Source organism: Triturus cristatus, chromosome 5_1 (genome assembly GCF_964204655.1).
Source record: "Triturus cristatus chromosome 5_1, aTriCri1.1, whole genome shotgun sequence".
Classification (NCBI taxonomy): Eukaryota; Metazoa; Chordata; class Amphibia; order Caudata; family Salamandridae; genus Triturus; species Triturus cristatus.
In genome coordinates, this window is record NC_140587.1 from 958705010 (window position 1) to 958725915 (window position 20906).

At 42.8% G+C, this 20906-nt stretch overlaps 1 protein-coding gene across 2 annotated transcripts in view; it reads left to right on the plus strand.

Annotated features, from left to right (window-relative positions):
• The window catches only part of MYO10 (myosin X), a 481006-nt gene that overhangs the window by 86724 nt on the left and 373376 nt on the right, over nt 1-20906 (plus strand). For both annotated transcript variants that reach the window (XM_085606080.1, XM_085606081.1), the window contains exon 2: nt 3080-3178. Coding sequence is in view for 1 of the 2 variants with exons in the window: in XM_085606081.1 (XP_085462207.1) it covers nt 3080-3178 (99 nt within the window). In the remaining variant the exon portion in view is untranslated. The remainder of the gene's footprint in view (nt 1-3079; nt 3179-20906) is intronic.

A 20906-nucleotide genomic window follows, 5' to 3' on the forward strand; every position in this document is an offset into this window, starting at 1 on the left:
CAATGAAGAGATAAGAACGGTCCTCTTTGCCTAATCATTCATCAGTAATCTCTGTCATCAGTACATGTTGTTATGATCCCTTCTTAAAAGATGCAATCTGGAGTACAGGATAGATTAAGTAGTAGATTTATTAAAGCAACTCGTCAATACTGCTTTCCGCTAATAGCACCCACCCATCTGCCAGCAGCCTCCCATACAACTGCTCATATCATAACACTCCATAGAACCAGTTCTTAAAGAGACAGCGCATTAGAGTCCTACAATTCATTTTGAACATTAAATGTAAAACATGTTCCTACAGATAATGCACCTATGCAAATGAATGTACGCACCCTCTTAATCTCGCTGGTGCAATTTTTTTTAGAGATGCAGCCAAGCATGCCAGGCCCTTCTAAAATTCCAAAGTGCGCTGGGGCACAAGAAGCGGGCACAAACTCCCAGAATGCCCGTAGAGCCCTTTCTGTAATATGGCTCTGAGTGGGATCGTGATTTTGCAAGTGGCTGAGATGATGGTTATGGTCAGTCCAGATGGCATCGTAGTCACTTTTATGCCTGGTGCATAATCATAGTCGGCACCAGAATGCAACATATAAAGACTTAACCCTTTCCGTGCTCATGACGGAACCACTCCGTCATGAGCCACGGGTGCGCTGTGCTCATGACGGAGTGGTTCTGTCATGCTGCGGCCGTTGGCGGCCGCTCCGCCCACGCGGCGCTAATTCCCCGCCTGTGCGGGCGATTAGCGCAGTGGGCGGAGACGTGACGGAACCACTCCGTCATGAGCCCAGCTCACTCGTGACGGAGTGGTTCCGTCACGAGCACAGCGGCACCGCAACTGCCCCCAAAGCCCCCCAGCGCCGCGGCGGAATTCCTGCCGCGGCGAAGGGGTTAAAGCGTACCAAAAACACGAGAATGCACTTTTTATCTAACCGCACCCAGAGTTGCTGACTATGGTTTATTTCGAAGGCTACGTTTTTCTGCCGACTAATCTGTCATGTATTCATATGTACCTTCCATATTATTAAACGTATGATTACTACAAATCAGTAAAAATGTGCGGGCCTTATTGCTAACAAAGCGAATAATAAGCCAAATAGGCGCACACTGTGGGCACAGCGCTGAGAAGCCCTATCATTGTTTGACTGCGCAGGAGCTATAGAAATGTGCTTCTTGATGGCAAGTCAGACTGCAATAATAACACAGTAAAAGAACCATGGATGCATTTACAGTAAAAGTACAAGAACCATAGATGCATCATAACTGTGTGTTCAGTACAAACTGAGGCCAGTTGTTGGGCTGCAAGGGAAGGTCGACAAATTCACCAAGCAGCAGCTGTCGGGTACTTACCAAATTGCCCAAATATGACGTGCAGCTGCGAGGGCCTATTTGTCTGTCTGATAGACCCCGCCTGCCATATTTCTTATTTAGTCAACAGTGAAGAGTGTGTAGATTGAGAGGGTGTCAAAAGTTCGCCACACTCCGGAAGTGCGCGTCTGGCGCGCTCTCCTCAGTGGGGGGAAGGGAGCGCGCTGCCAAGGACTTTTCCAATGATGACCGTGGCCCGGAGCCCTCTGCAGCCGTAAATCGCTTTGCCAGGCGCGAGCATTAAAACGCCTTCTTTGTGTTACGCAGGACATCCAAAGCCATGAATTAGTATTTTAAATATGCGAGCCAGTTTGCAGCGGTGCTTTGGGGGAGGGGCAGTTGGAAGCGTGGTTACAGCGAGGGACATCTCTAGTTTAAGATCTGCGTGATAACTTAGGGCGTGTGTCAAAAAACACTACAAACGAGTTATCTCCGTTAATAAAATAGCACTATTATTGTTTAAGTTCACATCTTAGCTTGTTGACATTGTACATGGAGTGGATTGAATCTACAAATATTTTTCTGTGTGTATTTTCCTCTTAACCCTGTCTTCAGTGAATTACTTCTGAATGTTTGCACCTAATTAAGGAAACATACTTTGTGAGTAGTTGTGCCTTACTCCGGGCTAAGGTGTGGTTTATTTATGATTTTCTAGGGGTAGGACATGCTGAATCCCAGATAAAAACTGTGATTCATAAAACGTTTTTCTGTGAAAAACTACGCCTTGCCCTTGTACATTCACGAGTTAGTCAGACCTGGGTATGGAGTAAGATGCAACGACTCACAGAAAAAGCTTTGTGAATCAGACTGCACATCTCAGACAGGACCGAGACACAACTACTCACTGAAAAGGCTTGTGTTAATCAAGCCCTGTTTTTTTTAATGAGAAATCTTTTAGCTGGTATTGTCTTAACGTGCACCCTTGAATGTTTTGTCCGGTAGTAGTAGTAGTACCTAGAAACTCTGAAAGGGCTCCCCAATTGCAATAAGTGGAAGCCGGGTAAGGGGCATCCAATTGAACCCACTGCTTTCTAGGACTGGATGTGGCACATTTATGTATGTGAGGCCCTTGTTTTTTTAATTTTCAGAGGTCTCACTGGCATCTTCATTGCAGTACAAACCCAGGTTTGGTTGTGCTTCACTTTGTATGCAAATGAGTCACGTTTGGGACTCTGGGTTTATATGGGTAGTATTGAGCGGTGTTGGCTGCTGGGTAGATTTGTACTGTTGGGCGTCGGTGTCCTTGAGCGAGAGCGGTTTTAAGAGTTTTTTTAAAAACTTACACTGAAGCAGAAGTCCGTGAGAATAGGAAACGTTTGTCAAGTACACAGCTCCGTACCCATCCACAGGCAAACAATAGAGCCAACCACATCTAAAAGTTGGGCAACCACAGCACTGCATTGGACTGCCAAGTCGGCCTACAACACTGACGGAAAAAATGGCAGAGTGCGTCAGCTTATCAATTCTTACTTCCTTCAACATTTGTGTCTAGGTGTTTGTTTTCAAATGATTGCTTCTAGGGTGTACATTTCAGAAAGGATGTACATTTGAGTTAATTTCTGTTGTCATTTAAGATCTCGTTTGCCCCTAAAAATATTTGCAGGTGTCTTCTATGTGTGGTCTCTGCGGGGGTTAAGATTTGAGAAACTGTATCTTTGTAAACCATACTGTACTGTTCCTCCCTCTAACCTAAGTTTTGTTTTGTGTATTACAGGGGACGCGGGTCTGGTTGCGAGAAAATGGCCAGCACTTCCCGAGTTATGTTCAGTCTTGTGCTGGGGGCGTCGTCGTTTTCAAGACGGAGTATGGCCAGGTAAGAGAGGTAGGGTAGGTGCAGTTTGCAAGATGGCTGCATGTTGCACCAGGCAGGAAGCAGTATGACCTGCAGGAGATCCCAGGGCACCAGATTTAGACAGGCCCTTTTGTTTATGGTGCGTGGGGATTTTCTGCTCTGCTGAAGAGGCCAGTCACCCTTCACATTCCTCAGCAAGTGACCCACGCATGCGCTGTCACTCCCACAGAGGCCCGCGCCAATTGAGGCTGGACCAGCTGCAAAATCAATTTTAACAAAACTAGACGATGAACGAAGGCGGCCTTCAATCCGGAAGAAAGTTTAGTAACCTTTGTAGCAGAACTCCAAGGGGCAAAATTAATACTGACGTCCAGGAAGAGGGACCAGTAAGGTCCCTGCACAGGAGTCTTTAATGTCCGCTGAACAGTCATGACGCTCATTGGAATGTCACGTATTCACATTTAGAATATATACTACGAAATACTGTTTCTGTTATGTTGGTTGCATGTAGAGCCATGAAGCTGCCTAAAAATGTTGTGTAAGGTGTACGGGGTGGGGCAACATTGTCTTTCCAGGCCTTTCAGGTTTGAGTCGAAACAAGTCATAAAAGTAACTTGAAAATTAATAAAACATGTGGGGTATCAATCTTAGATGCTGTTGGCATGTTTTTTAACTTACAGGCATGTGATCCATATACATCAATTCATTGTCTCTGGGGATAGTTCTAAAGGCTCGCTGTTTCTACGCACATTGTTGATGTTGGCAGGAGAGGTAGCCGTGTTCCATCATAACAATTAGAATTGTTTGGCAACACCATGATTGGCGCCATTGACGTAAAACGCTAAGAGGGAGGCTGTGTGTATTTGTTGATGATTTCCATAGGCGAGTCAATGGAAGCTGATCGTTGTTTGTTATCAGCTGTGTTCTTTAAGTGCTGAAGATGTATTTCCAACATAAAGTAGTGTCTAAACGAGAGATTCCTCTATATGGATGAGTGGTTGAGAAATATCCTTGGCAGCGCATTAATTAAGGTCATCAAGGGACAACATACAAAAGATATACAAGAAATTGCACAAAATGATGAACAAGTTTTTTGGGTGTGGATTATGGTTTATGTGATTGATAATTAGATCTGAGTGAGGATGTTTTTTTATCAACAGAAGTGATAAACTCTGTGTCTGCTTGGTATGGTACTAGAATATCATTGTCAGAATAAAGTCTGACATAAGTTTGTGTCCTAAATAGCGTTTAAAAAAAGATGACCACAATGGAGTTAATAATAGTGAATCTATTACCAATAGGTTAATTTTGTGTGCAATATTTAGGGCACAATATTTATGTGAGACAATGTTTATGAATACTATATTCTCACTTACATCTGGTGATGTGCGGTGGAGTGTGCTAGACAGTAGCGGCTGGTAGAGCATGGTGGCGGGGGCGGTAGAAACCCCCCCAAAAAAAGACGTATCTGCGAATGCCGCTGCCACCTCTCCTCCATCCTCTTCTCTGGAAAGTAAGCACCCAGGCTCAGAGTCTCTCCCAGCCAATCAAGACGCTGTCTTACAACAGCGCTGTGATTGGTCTGAGCACTGTGTTTCGGCGCTCAAGAGAGGGACTAGGAGGCTGGGTATTTTCTCCACCCTGGCTGTACAATACGGCCGGTGGAGAACATGCAAAGTGTGCATGACGGTTTGGCTGGCCCGAGAGACAGCCGGCCAAACGGGCATGCGCACTTATGGTGCAGCCACCACTCCAGCCCAGTCGCGCCCGCCTGCCCGCCTCAAACATGGACCTTAAAGGCAGACTAAAAATAAAATGTTACATTCTGTTATTATCATTTTATTTTTACTTTGCTCTGCTCTTAGAGCAGTGGGGCAACGCTCCTCCGCCTTAGCAGATGAGCCGCCCCTGGTGCTAGAGGTGAAGCTGGGCTAGTCATCGAAGTAAGCAGGTAAAAGGCTGCTTCTGTTTGTAGATACTGTACGTCAAATGTGACTTTATTGACAGTTGACACATTTGGATGGTAGGATTAAGTCAGGACAAATGCTCCAGGGCTTATGTGAACGACTCTATTGTACTACATGTTTGTTTAGGAAGTGGAGCTGATGATTCAGAGTTTCAATCTAATATGCAGAAAACAACACAACAAGCAAGGGTAAAAACAATAAAGGTGTCCACTTGAAGATGACATGACATTCAAGAGATATGTTTTGCTCTATTATAATCGTTTGTGTTGTGCACAGCTCTCATTAGTATTGCCTTGTGATATTATGGACTGGTGGGGGTTGTGTTTTTCCACATGGCTATCTGTTTTTCTTCCATATCAAAGCCTAAGCTATCGTTTGGTGAAGAGTTTTGTGTGTGTTGCACTCTGTTCCATCCCTAAGATTGTGTTCAGTGTGTGATGTGAAGGTTGAGCATTGGCTGAAACTGCAGGCGGGCCACACTTGGGCATTTTAGAAGCTTAGGGGGCAGTTTTTCGTTCGTTGAGCTGTCAGTCTAGATAAATGTGTCCTTGATAGCTTTTGCAGTTTCTTACTTTTTGCAACAATTAGATTGGAGAGGGCCTGTATCTTTATTTGTTGAGGTTGCCATTATGCAGAAAGTCAGAGTCCCATCTGGTTGTTGAACTGTTTGGCGGACTAGAGGCCTTGCACTCATTTGAGTTGGCTTTCTGTGGATTTGCAGTGTCCCATAAGAAAAGGGTCATTTTTAGGTTAATTATTGCGCATGCACTGTCTGTTGCGAGACATATTGTAGGCCTACCAAGAGCACACAGGGGTCCATTGCTTTGCACTGGTTGGCTTTACTGTAACTCAGATTTTCTTGCTTCTTATCTGATGGCTTTTCCTCAATCTTGAGTTTGTCCCTCCCATGGAGTATTGTCTTTTTACTATCTGTTTGTTTGCCTTAGTTCTCATGCAGACTTTAAGGATACAGCTACAGCGCAGTGATATCCCCCTCAGGATGAATGTCTGTCCTTTACAAAATACGGTTAAAAAAATAAATTAAAAAACTATGAAACTCCTTTTTATCTTCTTTTGCAAGCCCGCCATGAGAGTGCATGTGCTTCTCCCCTTCCCGCTGTACAATGCTTCTTGGCATGTTGCTTCTCCTCACCACTCCCGCCCTCCATTGTGCCTTCCGCTCCCACGCCCACTTTTATCTCAGCCATTGCTTCTCCTCCTCACCCTGTGTTGCTTTCCACCTCTTCCCCCTCCATGGTGCTTCCCCCCAGCCGTGTTGCCCCACTACAGCTGCGCTCTGTGTTGCACAGCTCAACTGCGCTGCAATTAAAAATAAAATAACTTGCCTCATTTTCCTCTCGCCTACAAATGACATGTTAACCGCTTAATAACCGCTTCATTTTTTCCTTTAGCCATGCTGCACAGCATCATGGATGTTGTGCAGCATGGCTAACAAGCACTGGCAAAGCCAATAGGTCTCAATTATGCGATCTAATAGCTTTGCCAATGTTTGTTTTCCCACGGAGCTTGGTTTGATCCACGGGTTTTTCTAGGAATATTTTTTATTTCTTCCAGCTCTTGCGTAGGAGGTGATCTACAGGTCAGGCTACTACAGACGGAAATCTTTATTGGGTGTCTTTATGAGCTCATTATCACAAAGAACACATAGGTTCATCTATCTAAGCAGAACACTCTGTATAACTGATGCACGACTGCTGTCCTGAACACATGTGGTTTTCCAGGGGATCTTCATCAACTCATTCAATTTGAACCTTAAAATTGGGCTATAAATCTTTTCAGGCGATGGTTGTCCCCATGCTTACTTGCAAAACCCCTACAGATGCATATCATCTCCAACGGGAGATCCTACTTGGTGCGTTCATCTCCGCCTGCTCTGATGACCAGGGGCAGTTTTTTCCTTCAACAGCTCTTCGCAGAAGAAACCTGCTATTTTCCTTTGTGGGCATTGCTAGCCCTTTCCAGTAGAGATTTGTTACATTCTTCTGTGGGGATCAGCTCCTTTTCAAAGCATGGACAAATGCAGCTTCCCTAGCTTGGATGGACACCAGAGAGTCTTCCTTGAGAATTCCATTCTGACTCCTTGTAGTAATCTTGAGATCTTTTTGCTGAGTCTGCATACACTACATCCAGGGTGCCAGGGTGAGGGCCCCTATTTTATCAGCATAATCAGTATTTTCAAACCAAGGATTGTAAAAAAATGTGTTACAAATCAGAAAAATCCAGTATTTACCTTGCCTTTGAATTGTAAACTTGATAAATGTCCAACAAAATCACTTCAGAGGTGTTTTAGAGCTGTCTAAACTATTTCTCAATCTTAAGTATCGCAAATAAAGGTGGAATTCTCATTCTAAAAGAACAGAATACAGAGGGTTTCACATAAAATCGAATTCAAGGACCAACTCATCAGAAAACATGAAAAAATGGCCAGTATTTTACTCAAAGTTCGTGGACTGAGAAGTTGAAAGATATGGCCCACTGACAGAGTTACTTGATCACCATATTTGAAATTAAAATATAGAAGGCCTTTGGCTGTCGCCTCGGCGTTGGATGCTGTGTTTGAGAGGTGCAGCACTCGCAGTTACTTGCTCAAGGTGTACGTCGAAATATTTAACAGTTCTTGCTCCAATATATTTAACTATTCACTTTAGAAATAAATTATTTTTCGAACTTTCTGCTCATTGTAGATCCCATATTAGAACTAGAACTGCCAATTTATGTGTGTTGTTCTCTGTTTCATATCCCTTGCAGTAGGTTGGACTGCATCCACATGTGTTCGTAGGGCAGTGCGTGTTCTGTCTAACGCCACAGAGTCATCCTCATACAGTAAGAGAGGGATTTGCAAACCTGGTAGGGTTGGTAGATCCTCGGTCATGTATTGGAGGACCTGACACCACCATTCAGCCTCTTATTAGTCCATGCCTCCCTTTTCTCTATATTTTCAAAAACATAACTGTCTGAGCTCAGCACCTGCTGATATTTCACAACTTGACTTAACTATCAGTTACATTTGTTGAGTTGAAGACTAAGGCTTTTTGTCAAGAACTTCTCTATTAAGTGAAAATATTGCTTACATTTCTAGGAAGTAGATTTTCATCAAAGTAACTTGATTTTTCTACTCAGCGAAAAGTGGTATTATTGCATGAAGAAATGTAGTAATACTTCACTGTGCTGGAAATCCATGTCTTTTTTAGAAAAAAAACATGTAAAAGCAAAATTGAACTTGTGATAATATCACAAATACCAACAGAATTGTGACTTTTCCATGAATGGGCTGACATATGCGTCCCATCCAGGGAAATGCTGATATAGCACCTTTCTGTCTTCCCCTGGAAGATTTTACCAGTAGGTTTTGAGTTTGAAAAGTAGGAGGGATAACCTCTGCAATCATACCGGTTCCGTCCCCAGTTATCACATATCGTATCTCTTTCTGATCTCTATCCCATTTGGAAATGTCGCAAGCTATTACCTGGGAAATTTGCATGGGAAAATCCTCGGGAACGCAAAGTTACTGCATATCTCGTGCTACAGGAATCTGCCACAAGCAGTGTTTGCACCTCGTGTTGAAATCCCTCACAACGCTCCTGCTAATTTTCACATAGTTGCCTGACGACTCTGCACTTTTTAAGCCAGACCACAAAAAGCGCTATGACACTGGCCACACCAAAGCAATTTTTTGTAGGTTTTAGCCATGTTGCGCAACAGCAGAGCTGCAGTACAACATAGCTAACATACATTGACTTTGCCAATGGCTCTTGCATAGGTGAGACCTATCGGCTTTGCCAATGCTTGTTATATGTCCGTATTTGTGTAAAGTCTCACACACGTAACTACGAGGGCTGCTGGTTTCCTTCATGAGAAAATCAACTTCTGGCAAGGCCGACTTTGGCGGCACTCCCATTCTGCCTCCTGCCAATGCCAAATAAACAAAGCCACATGGCTCAACGGCATCTTACGCACTCACCTGAAAATTAGAATGTGGTCGTACAGGAGCCTTGAAAAAATGTATAACAGAGGTTAGTGCATACATTTTTCTTTGTATTTGCTTCCTACTTTTTTGTTCCTGCGTAATCCTGTTCTCAACGAGGGTTTCAGTAACCAATTAGTCCTTGCTATAGGTTTAGTAAATATTTATTTGACTGTGAAACGATGTCGTCAGTTTTATTCATCACAGTTTTAGAAATGTTCTGCATTCGCTGGTAGTACTTGAATGCTGCCCCTTGTCTCAGGCACACTTCCTAGAACAAACCTGGCCATCAAAAGATTGAGGGAGGCTTAATTTTGACTGCAAGCAAAATTATAACTTATAAAAGTTCATTGTTTGAGTAATTGGGGTTAAGATTCAACGTGGTGTCAGCAAATGCCAAAGAATATTATAATAATGTTTGATAAAGCACTATAAAATGGATTGATAATGACAATGTTTTCCTGGCTTGACCACAAAACACTGTAGGACATGCTCAACACACTGGTATGTGTGCCTGTTGCTTGCACTGGTCTAAGTAAATGTTGGAATTGAGGAAAATCCACAAACCTTTACTTACAAATCACACCAAATAACTAGAAGTGAGAAAACATTAGGGCAGCTGCTAGTGACTCCTTGAATGCAGGCACCATGGAACTTAAGATCTTTCCAAAAATTGAACATTGGTGCAATGTACCAAGAGCGGACTCTAATTAACAAAGTACTAAAAATGGGAGAGAAAGCCAAAAAACACATGCACTCCCACAAAGTTCTTGAAAGAAAGAGGAAAAAAGTCCTTGAGAGTATGTAGTGGAAGGTGACAACTCCTCATCCATTCAGTTAACTGTGAAATCGAAATGCTCCTCTGCATGACAAAGACATGAATAAGGAGGAAAGCCACCACACCAAAAGCAAGGAAGTAGTCCAGACAACAAAGTCATCCAACCATGAGCAAGAGGCAGACAAGAAGTCCTCTCTATGTATGTGTAATGTATTGGGAGACAATAGTTCTCGCCCTTAGTCGTCTGTAGCTGAGACCTAATCTTTGCTCAGCTCTCTCTCCTGCAGTGGGAAAGATGGATCTGTTCATGGATTTGCTAAGCATATACACTAGCATACACAATACAAATCTTCACTTGCACCACTTTTTCTCTTCCCTGAGCCTTCTTTAAATGTAATTTCATCAAAATTATTTGCTTACTTCCTTAGCACCCCATAAGTGGATGCCCACGATGTTCCAGGAAATATTTCCATTAAGCCAGGGCCAGCATTATGGTAGGACGGGGACCAGCATGCCTTTCACGCCCACAATTTGTCATGAATTATTAGTAGCATTATAGTTGGTGTGGGTGCCATGGATGCCCACACATTTACCATGAAGTTCCGCCATTTTGCAGTGGCCGCCCATGTCAAGAATTACTACCAAATGCTAGAACCATCATTGGGCTATGGATGCCCACACTATTCTAGGACTTACCACCATTCTGCCTGGGTGAAACGCAGACTGCGTTTGCACACCAGTGTGCAATGGATGCCCACAATATGGCAAGCATTGACCATCATACTGCCAGAACTGCTGTTATACCATGAGTGAGAACAATTGTGTCATGGATACACACAATTTTCAAGAATGACCAACATTATGCCAGAGAGAGGTGCCCTTCTACCTTGATTGAGTACACTAGGCCAGGAATTACCACCACCATGCCAGGCGCAGCATTTCACGAGGTGGACAATAGGAGTTCTCACACAGACGTCTGTAAATGACCAAGCATTACCTCCATTGTGCCAGGACAGGTATCTTACCTGGAATGGGTGTTGTGCCTAGACATTACCAGGAAGTACCATCATTAAGTGAGTGTCAGCATTTTACCATGATTGGGCAATATGCATTCTCCCATGGATGTCCACTATTTGACAGGAATGACCCCCATTGTGCCAGGGCCAAAATTGTACTGTAGCGGGTTGTGAACCTTTCACAAGTTGCCCAGACTTGCCATAAGTGTTTCAGGGCCGCAGTTGTAGCACTGGCACTTATTCTTTTGCAAAGTAAGCCCTCTCCACAGCCCTCGCACAACGACAAAAACATCCCCGTCGTGTGAACAGGTTGATTCGTCTGAGCAAAAATTGATCCGCAGGCAAGCAAACTCTTTCCCAGCAACCCCTAAACATAACAAAACCCACTACGAAGGCAGATCAACAAGAGCCATCACGAGTCACCACAGCTCAACTGTGAAATTCGCACCCAGTGCCTGTCTAAGTTATGGAACACATACTGGCTTCTAGGAAACCTCGAAAAATCTCCATTTGCACATAAGGTTTCACACCACAAACTCCTAAAGCAGTGCTCATGCCTTCATGCGAGAGTCTTAACACCCAACGCCGTTGATGTCGAGGTGCCCTTGCTCTGGACCAGAGAAATGTTGCAAACACCACAGACCAGGGGACACATACTTAGCTATCATTAAATGTTTATTTCAAAATCACCCTATAATAATTGTTGTGCTATGAACAAGTGCCCTAGTCTCCACCAGAGCAACTCTCCCACCAAGTCAGTTCCTGTTAAACCACTCCTTTCTGTCCCTCCTCCACCCCTCCGCCTCCCAAGAACGTAAGTGGTCATTGTACTGAAGGGCAGCGGAGTCAAGTCTCTAACCCTGCTACAGGGTCCTGTTCTCACTCTTATGACAGAGTATTCATGACCATGGCTATAGAACATGGACAAACCCATGTGCGAATCCTTCCGCCAGTGCCGCAAGTTGTTGAAAGTATACTTTGCTACTGGTAATTTTGCCTTGCTGTAAGCATTAATTCATTTATATGTTTCAAACTTGTGGTAAATCATTTGATGAAGTGGAGACATAGTCATGTCCAGTGGAGTTTTAGGCAAGATACACTTTTAAATGTATATTGACTCAGGAAAAGCCCACCACGCTATAATCTTAGCAATTGGTTAGGTTGTTATTAGCGCTTATCTTTTGAGTGAAGTTGGTGGTTGTCCGGTGTTCCCACATATAAGGTGTTAAGATTGTTGTTGACAGGATCACATTTGTAGTTTCTGTGTTGATTATATCAGTTGAGTAAAATATGGCGTTACAGTTAGTGTTTTCACACTAGGAAAATTGATGATAAACATCCTTCGGCACAGCAAGTTAGAGCAATATTTGTTCCCTCGTGCCGCCGCCCCCCCCTTCACCAACAGTTCACTTAGATCTGAACGGCTCCACATAATCTAACACCATAGCCATTTTAGACTTTGTCAAGGAAGGGCTTATATTAGGTGTCCGTCCTCCGCATTCTCAGGTACTCTAATGGGGCAAATGGAGATGTAGCAGTTGGTGTGACCGCAGGGGTAAGCCCAATTGTATGTGCCATGCCCCGTGCCATCTTTGCCAGCTGTGGTAAGTGCACCTCCCTAGCAGCACAAGATTCAGACGTCAGTCTCACACTGCTGTGTAATTGTCCTCACTTCTCACCCTCCCACGAGCTCCATGGTGGTTTGGTCGGTCATCAAGGTGTATGGTCATTCCAAATATTCTATAAATTATTCCTCTCTGCACAGATATAGGTGGGACACCTTGTGTCAGGTCTTAATTTGTGAAAGAATATGTGCCGGGGCCCAAAGTTTTCTCAGACGTCCGCCGCTGCTGAAGGTAGACTTGCCGAATACCAGAACGGTCTAGTCTTGATTCCACCTCATGCCTCTTTCATCCTCCACCCTATATACTCCTTGCCCCTTTAGCACAACTAGGCCGATTGATTTTCATCTCTGATTTCTCTGTTTGTCAATGTTTTCCCGTCTTTCTCTTCCAGTTTCCTCCCCCTTGTCTGCCTTTCTTTCTGGGTCAGAGTCAGATGATAACAAAAATACGTCCCTGTCTCCAAAAAAGGAGGGGTTGTCCCCACCTGCAACCGCTGGCTCAAATTAAACACAGCATTGTGCGTGCTTGCATGTGTAATATCTATGTATCCTATTTTTAGCCACTGTTTCCTCCAATATTTCCCACACAATCGTTGTATCATCTGGTGAACTTGAAAGAGAGCAAAAGCGAAAAGACCTGGCTAAAAGTCAAGTCCCCCTTTTTCACCTCTAATGCAGCGCCGCCCTGCGATTGGAGGACATAACGTTGCTCTCTTCACGGCCATAGTTGCGCCCCGGGACCAGACACATCACTCTCGACGATAGAGAGGAAAAAAACACTTCGGCGACGAAATGAGTTTCTAAATGGAACCAGCTGATACTCGTAGCCTAAAACGCTTGCAGCCTGGGAGACAGATGGTACACATCAAGGGTGAAATTCCTTGTCAGTCAAAAGCGCAAGGCTGGCTTTTCACTACAAAGAGGCCTTTCTTTGTGCGGTGTTGTATAAGCAAACAGGGCCGAGTTTAGGCCTCTCGGTGTCGAACATGAGCCACCTGTGTGCAGCAGAGCCTGTGGCGCAGGTATTTGTCGGGTGTTTGCTTCACTCACCGGGCTCTGTGGTCTCGCGATGCCAGCGCGTCGGGTGGGGCGACCGTCGTCCAGGGGGCGTGTGCCAGCAGCAAGGTGGCTTACCGCGGGGGCACCCGCTTCTTTTTCAGGATTCATTTAGACTTTGCGGTGATTTTATTCACCAGTGAGCTGCTTTTGCGAAGTTAAATTTAGACTTGGAGCAGGGAATTAAATAGTGCTGGTGAGTCTGTTTTCTTTCCCCACTGGGACAGAAGGAATGAAATTAACCTCAGGCAAGTGATGTAGTTTACCGCAGCGGCTGTTCAACATGTACTGTTCTTATATCTGGCATTAGCCAAGACCCTTTTTATTTTATTAAAATTATATGTATTGTATAAGTGCTTTCAGGCAGCCCCTTCAGCACCTGATCTGTTATTGTGTCATTAACATGCTTTACACCTGCTACAGCATACATGATGAGGTAATGGCTCCTCCCACTTCAGTCATTGGATAACTTCACTGTCAATGATGGTATTCTGCCCTTTCATAAAGAGCACACGTACACACAAGACAGTTCCCATTAAGTGCCAGAGACTACCACAACACTGTGCAGTTTTTTCAAACCAAACATTTTTGTTGCATTTTTTTGACTGGAGGGGGCGCAGCAGTTTCCCAAACAATAAACATTTGCAAAAAATAATGACAACACAAAAGAAGCATCAACAGAACCAAAAGGCTGGGGCAGCTCATGCCAGCGCTTGTTTTCAGTGTATTTAGAAGCTGTGTGTTAAGATTGACAGAGTTGTAACTAGAAAATGCCCTCTTCGGCGGGTCCCTCACTGAACAAGCAATGGAGTCCCAAAAAAGGAATTTCATGTCTACAAGACTTTCCTTGAGCTCTCTAACTTGGACACTTGATTTTCTTAAATCATTTTAGTATCTTTTACGCTCATTAATTGCCTTAAGTGCCTTTGGAAGCTGCTGTGCAATCACAATTTTTAGGGTCAATTTCTCACGTTTGCTGGGATCATGAATTCAGGGTTGGTTTCGGATGTCCAGCCCATTTCAGATAATTATATCCCCAGTGTTTGGTTTCATCATATAAATATGGCTCTTGTGCAACATGTACCGAAGCCAAAGGAGTTTATAGCACAGCCAAAGGAGTTTATAGCACAATTCATCAAGTACACGCTCCCCACTTTGGGTAACTATAACTGTGGACCGCTAGGGAGATCTCAAGCAGACTACTTTGGTGTTTTCACCTTGGAAATGAAGATGGCTTTCATTACAACTTGGTAGATCCACAATCTTTACGTGAGGTGACCAGTTGTGCGCTTATCCAATACAAGTGAAAGGGCAGTGTTTCAAGCACCATCAACAAGGTTTCAGCCCACAAAAGCCAATTCATCGAATGTCTTGTAACTTTTTACTGTGAAAATCCTACGGCACAAAATGTGACCGTTAACCATGTGTGTCATAAAAAATGAAAATTATAACCATTAGTAGGCATAATGATTGCGCAAGGTCCTCTGCAGACCATGTCTATGGTTTCATATCACGTTTGCCAATGCTTTCTAACTCAAAGGTTCTTCTTTTTTGTTTATTTATGTTCAAGCAACTGCCGCCATTTTGGGGAATAGCTGGTGGTTGCCCACTACATGCCCTGCTAAAGAGAGATTCAATCCTTGTTCACTTCCTGGAAAGGCCAACATGGCTGTAGATTGGGTACCATTAAGGTGAATTATGCTTCCACGCATTAATTTACATTGCTTTCAAAATGCATACGGACAACATTATGCAGTATGTAAAAGTAAGTTATTTTTAGAGAGTAAAATATATGAAGTCATTAGCAAAATAAGACGATTTGTAATTCTTAGATAAAAAAAATTGCAAATGACTGTTAATAGCATGTTATATTACTCTCTTTTTCACTGTTATTCTTCAAAGACATCTGACTAAAAGAAAAACGTATAGAATCCTGTCTGAACTCAGTCCTTAATAAAAAACATTTTACAGCTGATGATTTTGTATCTTCGTGTCTTGTAGTTGGTTCTATCACGTCCTCTTTATTATGAAAGTGAATTCACTTAATATTCTGGAGAAAAATGTAATCTATATTTTAAAAAAAGCTTGCTCAGGGACAGACTTAATCTTCCAACACCAATTTGAAATTGCTTGGCTTCAATGGGCTTAGGTTTTAACCTTGTGTCAGCGGTGTGTCCTATTTCTATTTCAATTTTGTAGGCCATGCTGCAGTGGGCAATGTGTGTTCAGGCATGTGGTTGGCATCAAGGTCAGTTTCTGTTTTAAGGGTACATCTTCAGTCCAGAAACCTACTCATCCATGGGGAAGGTCGGAGTTCACGATGAACTGAGCGCTGAACATCTGCTAGCTTGTAAACAGAGCTCTTGGCAGATGTTAACTGGTCAATGCGTACAGGCAGATACTGCCTGAAAACAATAGGTGAGAACACTAGCCCAAGACAGGTTGTGCATGAGTGGGCAGTTTTATATTTACAGACAACAATGTCCGCAACTCAAGAGCTGCTGGTCCTTCTTAGCTGTAGCTCAGATACTGTTTCAGACTTCTGCATTACTAAAGTAGCCATCTGGTCAGTAGGAGAAAGTACAGCTTATAACAAAGTTGGCCAAATTCTTCCAGTTGGCGATTTGCAATTAATACGCATTCATGTATTTGTGTGGTAAGAAGTCAGGTCTTTTATTGTATTGTAATATATACTATCTAGTTTCATGTCTATTTGGACATATATCACACTTTAGGTGCACAAACTCTTGTCAACGACCAAATCTTCCTCTCAGGTTAGATCGTCCAACTTTTAGCATAACAGTAGAATTCCATGTGCAAAACATGTTTGACTCTCCAATTTATGAGCATTAGGATCGGAAATGTGCCCGAAACAGCCTTTAATGGCAGAACTTGAGATCAAAATGTTGGTCCATAAAAGGAGTCCTACAAAAAGGATTCAGTAGAAAGTTCTAGAAGTAGGCGTGCATGCACTCAACTTTGAATAATAGAAATAGTATCTGCACTCTTCAACATGAGGATTACAGATAAAGGTAAATAAATAGATCCAGCGGGCATAAAGATGGGGCTAAAAGCAGCATGTACACCTAATAACCCTGGACCACAGAAATTGAACTTTCATATGCCATCTGAATGCAACTTCAGAAAAAAATAGGTCTAATGCCAGAGCAGACCTGAGTCCCAATATGAAGAATGTGAGCAAGCATAACCTTGAAAATAGAAGTCATAAGTATAAACTAGGACAAGCACTGGTGAATAAATCCAAAATAGAGGGTAACAGCACTGATCTGCATATCGTTTTACACTAAGTACCCAGACCGATTATCTCCGCCATCAATAAACCTGTTTTGAAACTGGGCTTGCCTGCATTTACAGCCGCAAGGTTTAGAAATGAGTGCAAGAAAACAATGCATAACAGGAGCACTCGCCCTGTCACAAATGAAGGTGTGTTACTAATGATTGTTTTTTCAGCCTCGTCTGAGCTCTCCTCAGGGAGAGCCTGGCCTCCCTAGGAAGAGCTGTCTGGATCACTTTCAGAAATATAGGGCTGGGATATGCACAGAATCTGTTTTGAAGTTCATAAGCCACAAATGATGCATTCGATCAGGAAGCAGGGCATAAAATACACAAGTAAATGATTTAGGCAGGGAATATGGAGGACAAAATATCAAACTGGTGCAATATCGTGACTAGATTTTAGAGGGACACAATATCAAACCGGTAAGTGCACAGAGGGAGGTAAGGATTTACTATTCTTAGCTCCACATCTATGTACCTATGTTCATAGCTATGTATATATATTTTAACTGAAAAAAACAAAGTTTAAAGGGACAATATAGTTAAGTTAAAATGTCAGTTAAAACGTAACATTTTAAACTAAAGAAACACTGAAATTCACCAGTTTTACTTAAATGAAGAAGCTATAACTTGCTCCCCCACCATACACAGTGTTGTCATCAATGATGTCATTTCAGATGTCATCAGTGATGTTATCAATGATGTCATAGAACATTTAATGAGTGATGTAACATGTGAGGTCATAAGCAGTGCATGGTGAGGGTGCGAGTTATTGCTTCTTCTGTTAACTGTCTTACTATGACGTTACTTTAACTTTTGTTTTTTTCAATTAATTTCTAAGGTTTTTATTTTAAATGTAAAGTAAGATATTTTTACCATACTTAATCATAATGTAAGTTTAACCCTTGGTTCTTTTAGAGAATGTCTACATTTTTAACATAAGGTAGGATTTTATTACTATATACAACAATGCTAATCCACCTTTGGCAGTGCATGGTGTAGGGTTGGCCATAGGGCTGGTATGCTGCCAGGCCCTGCGCCCAACCCTCTGTGGGTGGCAACTCCCCGCTGCACTCAGCATTCAGCTATGCCTTTGGCCAAACCCCCATAGGTGATCAAAGCCCGTCACATTGTACTTTTGCGTGAGTCTCTTAGGGGCCAGTGCATCTGCCTGCTCCCGCAAAACTCTCTTGGGAGCACCAAGAGCTGCGCTGGCTCCTGAGACACTCCATCAGGATCGCAGTACCCTACAAGCATGTTTTTCAAATTTGACCCCAGGGCGGGTCCTTAATGGGCTTCCCGTACAAGGCCTAGGGGTCAGTGTATCTGTGCCCTCTCCCCTAATAACTTAATTATTTTTAATTTTCAAGACACCGGGACTGTGTCTCTATAGTCCTGTGATGGCAGTCTGTGTTGTGATAGCCAATCAGAGTGAGTGCTCTTGTGGAATCATGAGAATGCCTTGAACCCTGCTGTCCAGATATACACATATTTTTCCACCTTTATTTCTCTAAAGCTATTGATCCGATTTATACTAAATCATAAAAAAACACAATCTGTGGACCTAGGTCTAGCTTATTGAGAAATTTGGTGTAATTCCGTTCAGCAGTTTTTGAGAAAATATTTCTGACTAAAGTCTATGGAAAATCCATGGGGAAATTTGCTTTTGGGACAAGGGGTGGGTGGAATTTTTTTTGTTCCGCAGGCGAAATTTGAGGAATTTAGTAATTCCATGTTATTGTTGTAAAGTGGAATTACTAATAAATTCTGCCTCTCTGCTGGCGGAATTAATTAGCACTGTTTGTTTTTTAAACAGGACTGGAAGAGGGACCAGTCCTTGTATGTTTAAAAAACACTGCAGATTAAACTTTAATCGGCAGTGATTTTTAAACATAGAGGGACAGCTCCCTCTTGTTGCCTTGTTAAAAAAACAGTGTTTCCACTGCTGTGCATACCCTTGGTGCCCTTACATATCCTGAGTATATATGGTTTATTTATTCTGAGTATGTAAGGGCACTGAGGGGTATGCACAGCAGTGCATATTACTCTGCAGTAATCACTGCAGAGTATGTAAGGGCACGAGATGTGTGTACAGCAGTTCCAAATACCAAATGCACTTACAGTCCATACCCCTCGGCATCCATACATACTCTGCAGTAATCACTGCAGAGTATGTAAGGCGCCGAGGTGTATGCACTGCAAGTGCATTTGGAATTTGGCAGCGCTATTTCTGAGCGCAAAATGCATCTTCGCATCCATTTTGGGACACAAAGGTACAAATAGCGCCAAATGCTCACTCTGCCCCGCCACGGAATTACACAAAATTTCACAGAATTGTATTGTAACTCTGCAGAATTCAGCGAAATCAAATTTCTCCCACCTCTATTTGGAACACCCTTTTTTCTCGGCCCCCACTTGATGGATCACCCCAAAGCTTTCCAGGAATAAGCCGAGGTGAAATTTGTTTGGCGGGGAAGGTTTTGTGAAGATTCGTCAAACGGCGCCAAGGTTATGAACCCAGAAATTCACTGAAAATACAAATGGTTAAAGTGGTCATAGCTAGGAATTGTAATTATATCTTAATTTACATGTTTTTAAAACCTAAGAAATTTATTGAAAAAAAAACAAAGATTAAAGTGACATTATAGTTGGGTGAAATTTTCAGTGCCAATGTAATGATTTGAACTAAAAAAAGAAATTCACCAGTTATATTTAGATCAGCTAACTATAACTTGCGCCACTCACCATGCACATCTGTTGTCCTCACATATTACATCACTCACGTCATGTTCTAAGACATTAATAATGACATCACTGATGACATCATCCATGCTACTTTTGCACACATTACTCTCTAGACGAGTATGGCAGTAGAGGTATGAAAGTATGTACAAAATAGCTCAGGATAATATAAAGCATCATTAAAAGCATCTCACATATAACCCTCTTAGGTGAAGCAAGTTTCTGTTATGTGCAACACTGATCCTGTACCCAGGGCAACTGGAATAATGCGATTGTGCAGCCTCAGCGATATTCACATAATTATAGATGTGCTGCAATTGCCACCTAATCCATCATCTGGTGCATAATCTGCAGCTTTTAGCAAAAACATTAATTGTTTCTAGCTCAAACGGTTCAACAGTTACTAAAACTGTGATGAGAAGTGTTGTTGTCCAGTGGAAGGACCTTCGCAAAGCTGGACTGGTCACCTTTCTGTTGCTTATTGCTATATTAGGCTGTTAAACTGGTACCAATGAGGTGCAACCTATCCCAGAGAGTGTTACCAAGTTTAAAGAAGACGGAATAATGAAGTAATACTATTACAAAATGTGCCCCATTATGCTGCATAATTTGCCTGTTTCTTGCGGCACAATTTACTCACCCCTGCTGCATGAATTGACCCTCTCCTGCCACATAATTCTAGTGGCCATGCCTATACCATATACTTCTTGGGTGGACTAGCTTATGTTAGCAATAAAAGACACATAGATGGGTAACCCCTTGTGCTCTACTGCACATGATGTTCAATCTGTATACAACTGTTCAGAGAAAAACAACTTCCTCCAGACACTCAAGCTCTGTTACACAGCTAACTCTTTACTACGGACACCCTTATGCCTGTATCAAACCCTTCACAGTTAGCAATCCTCTTGTGAAAAATGAAGCGGACGTTAGAAGAAAAGTGGGTACGGTAAACAGTGTTTACCCTATGCAGAGTTTAGCCAGTACCACACTATTTGCAGACAACCAAACTCTGATGCGGAAAACACCACAGATTAGTACCTACTAGAAACAGTGTTCACTCAATGCAAACTTTCTCCAAAGAAAGACTGCTCATTGTAAACACCCAAGGCCTGAAGGTGCTACAGCCCTCATACTCTGCTAAAAGCTTTACAGATGGCCCACCTTCTGTAGCTAATCAAGCACCTTTATATGGGTAAATATGTGGTGCGCACAGTGTTCTGTCCTATGTACAGATCGTCCTACGCTGAGACGAGTACCTCAAAACACTCAAGGATGCTTACA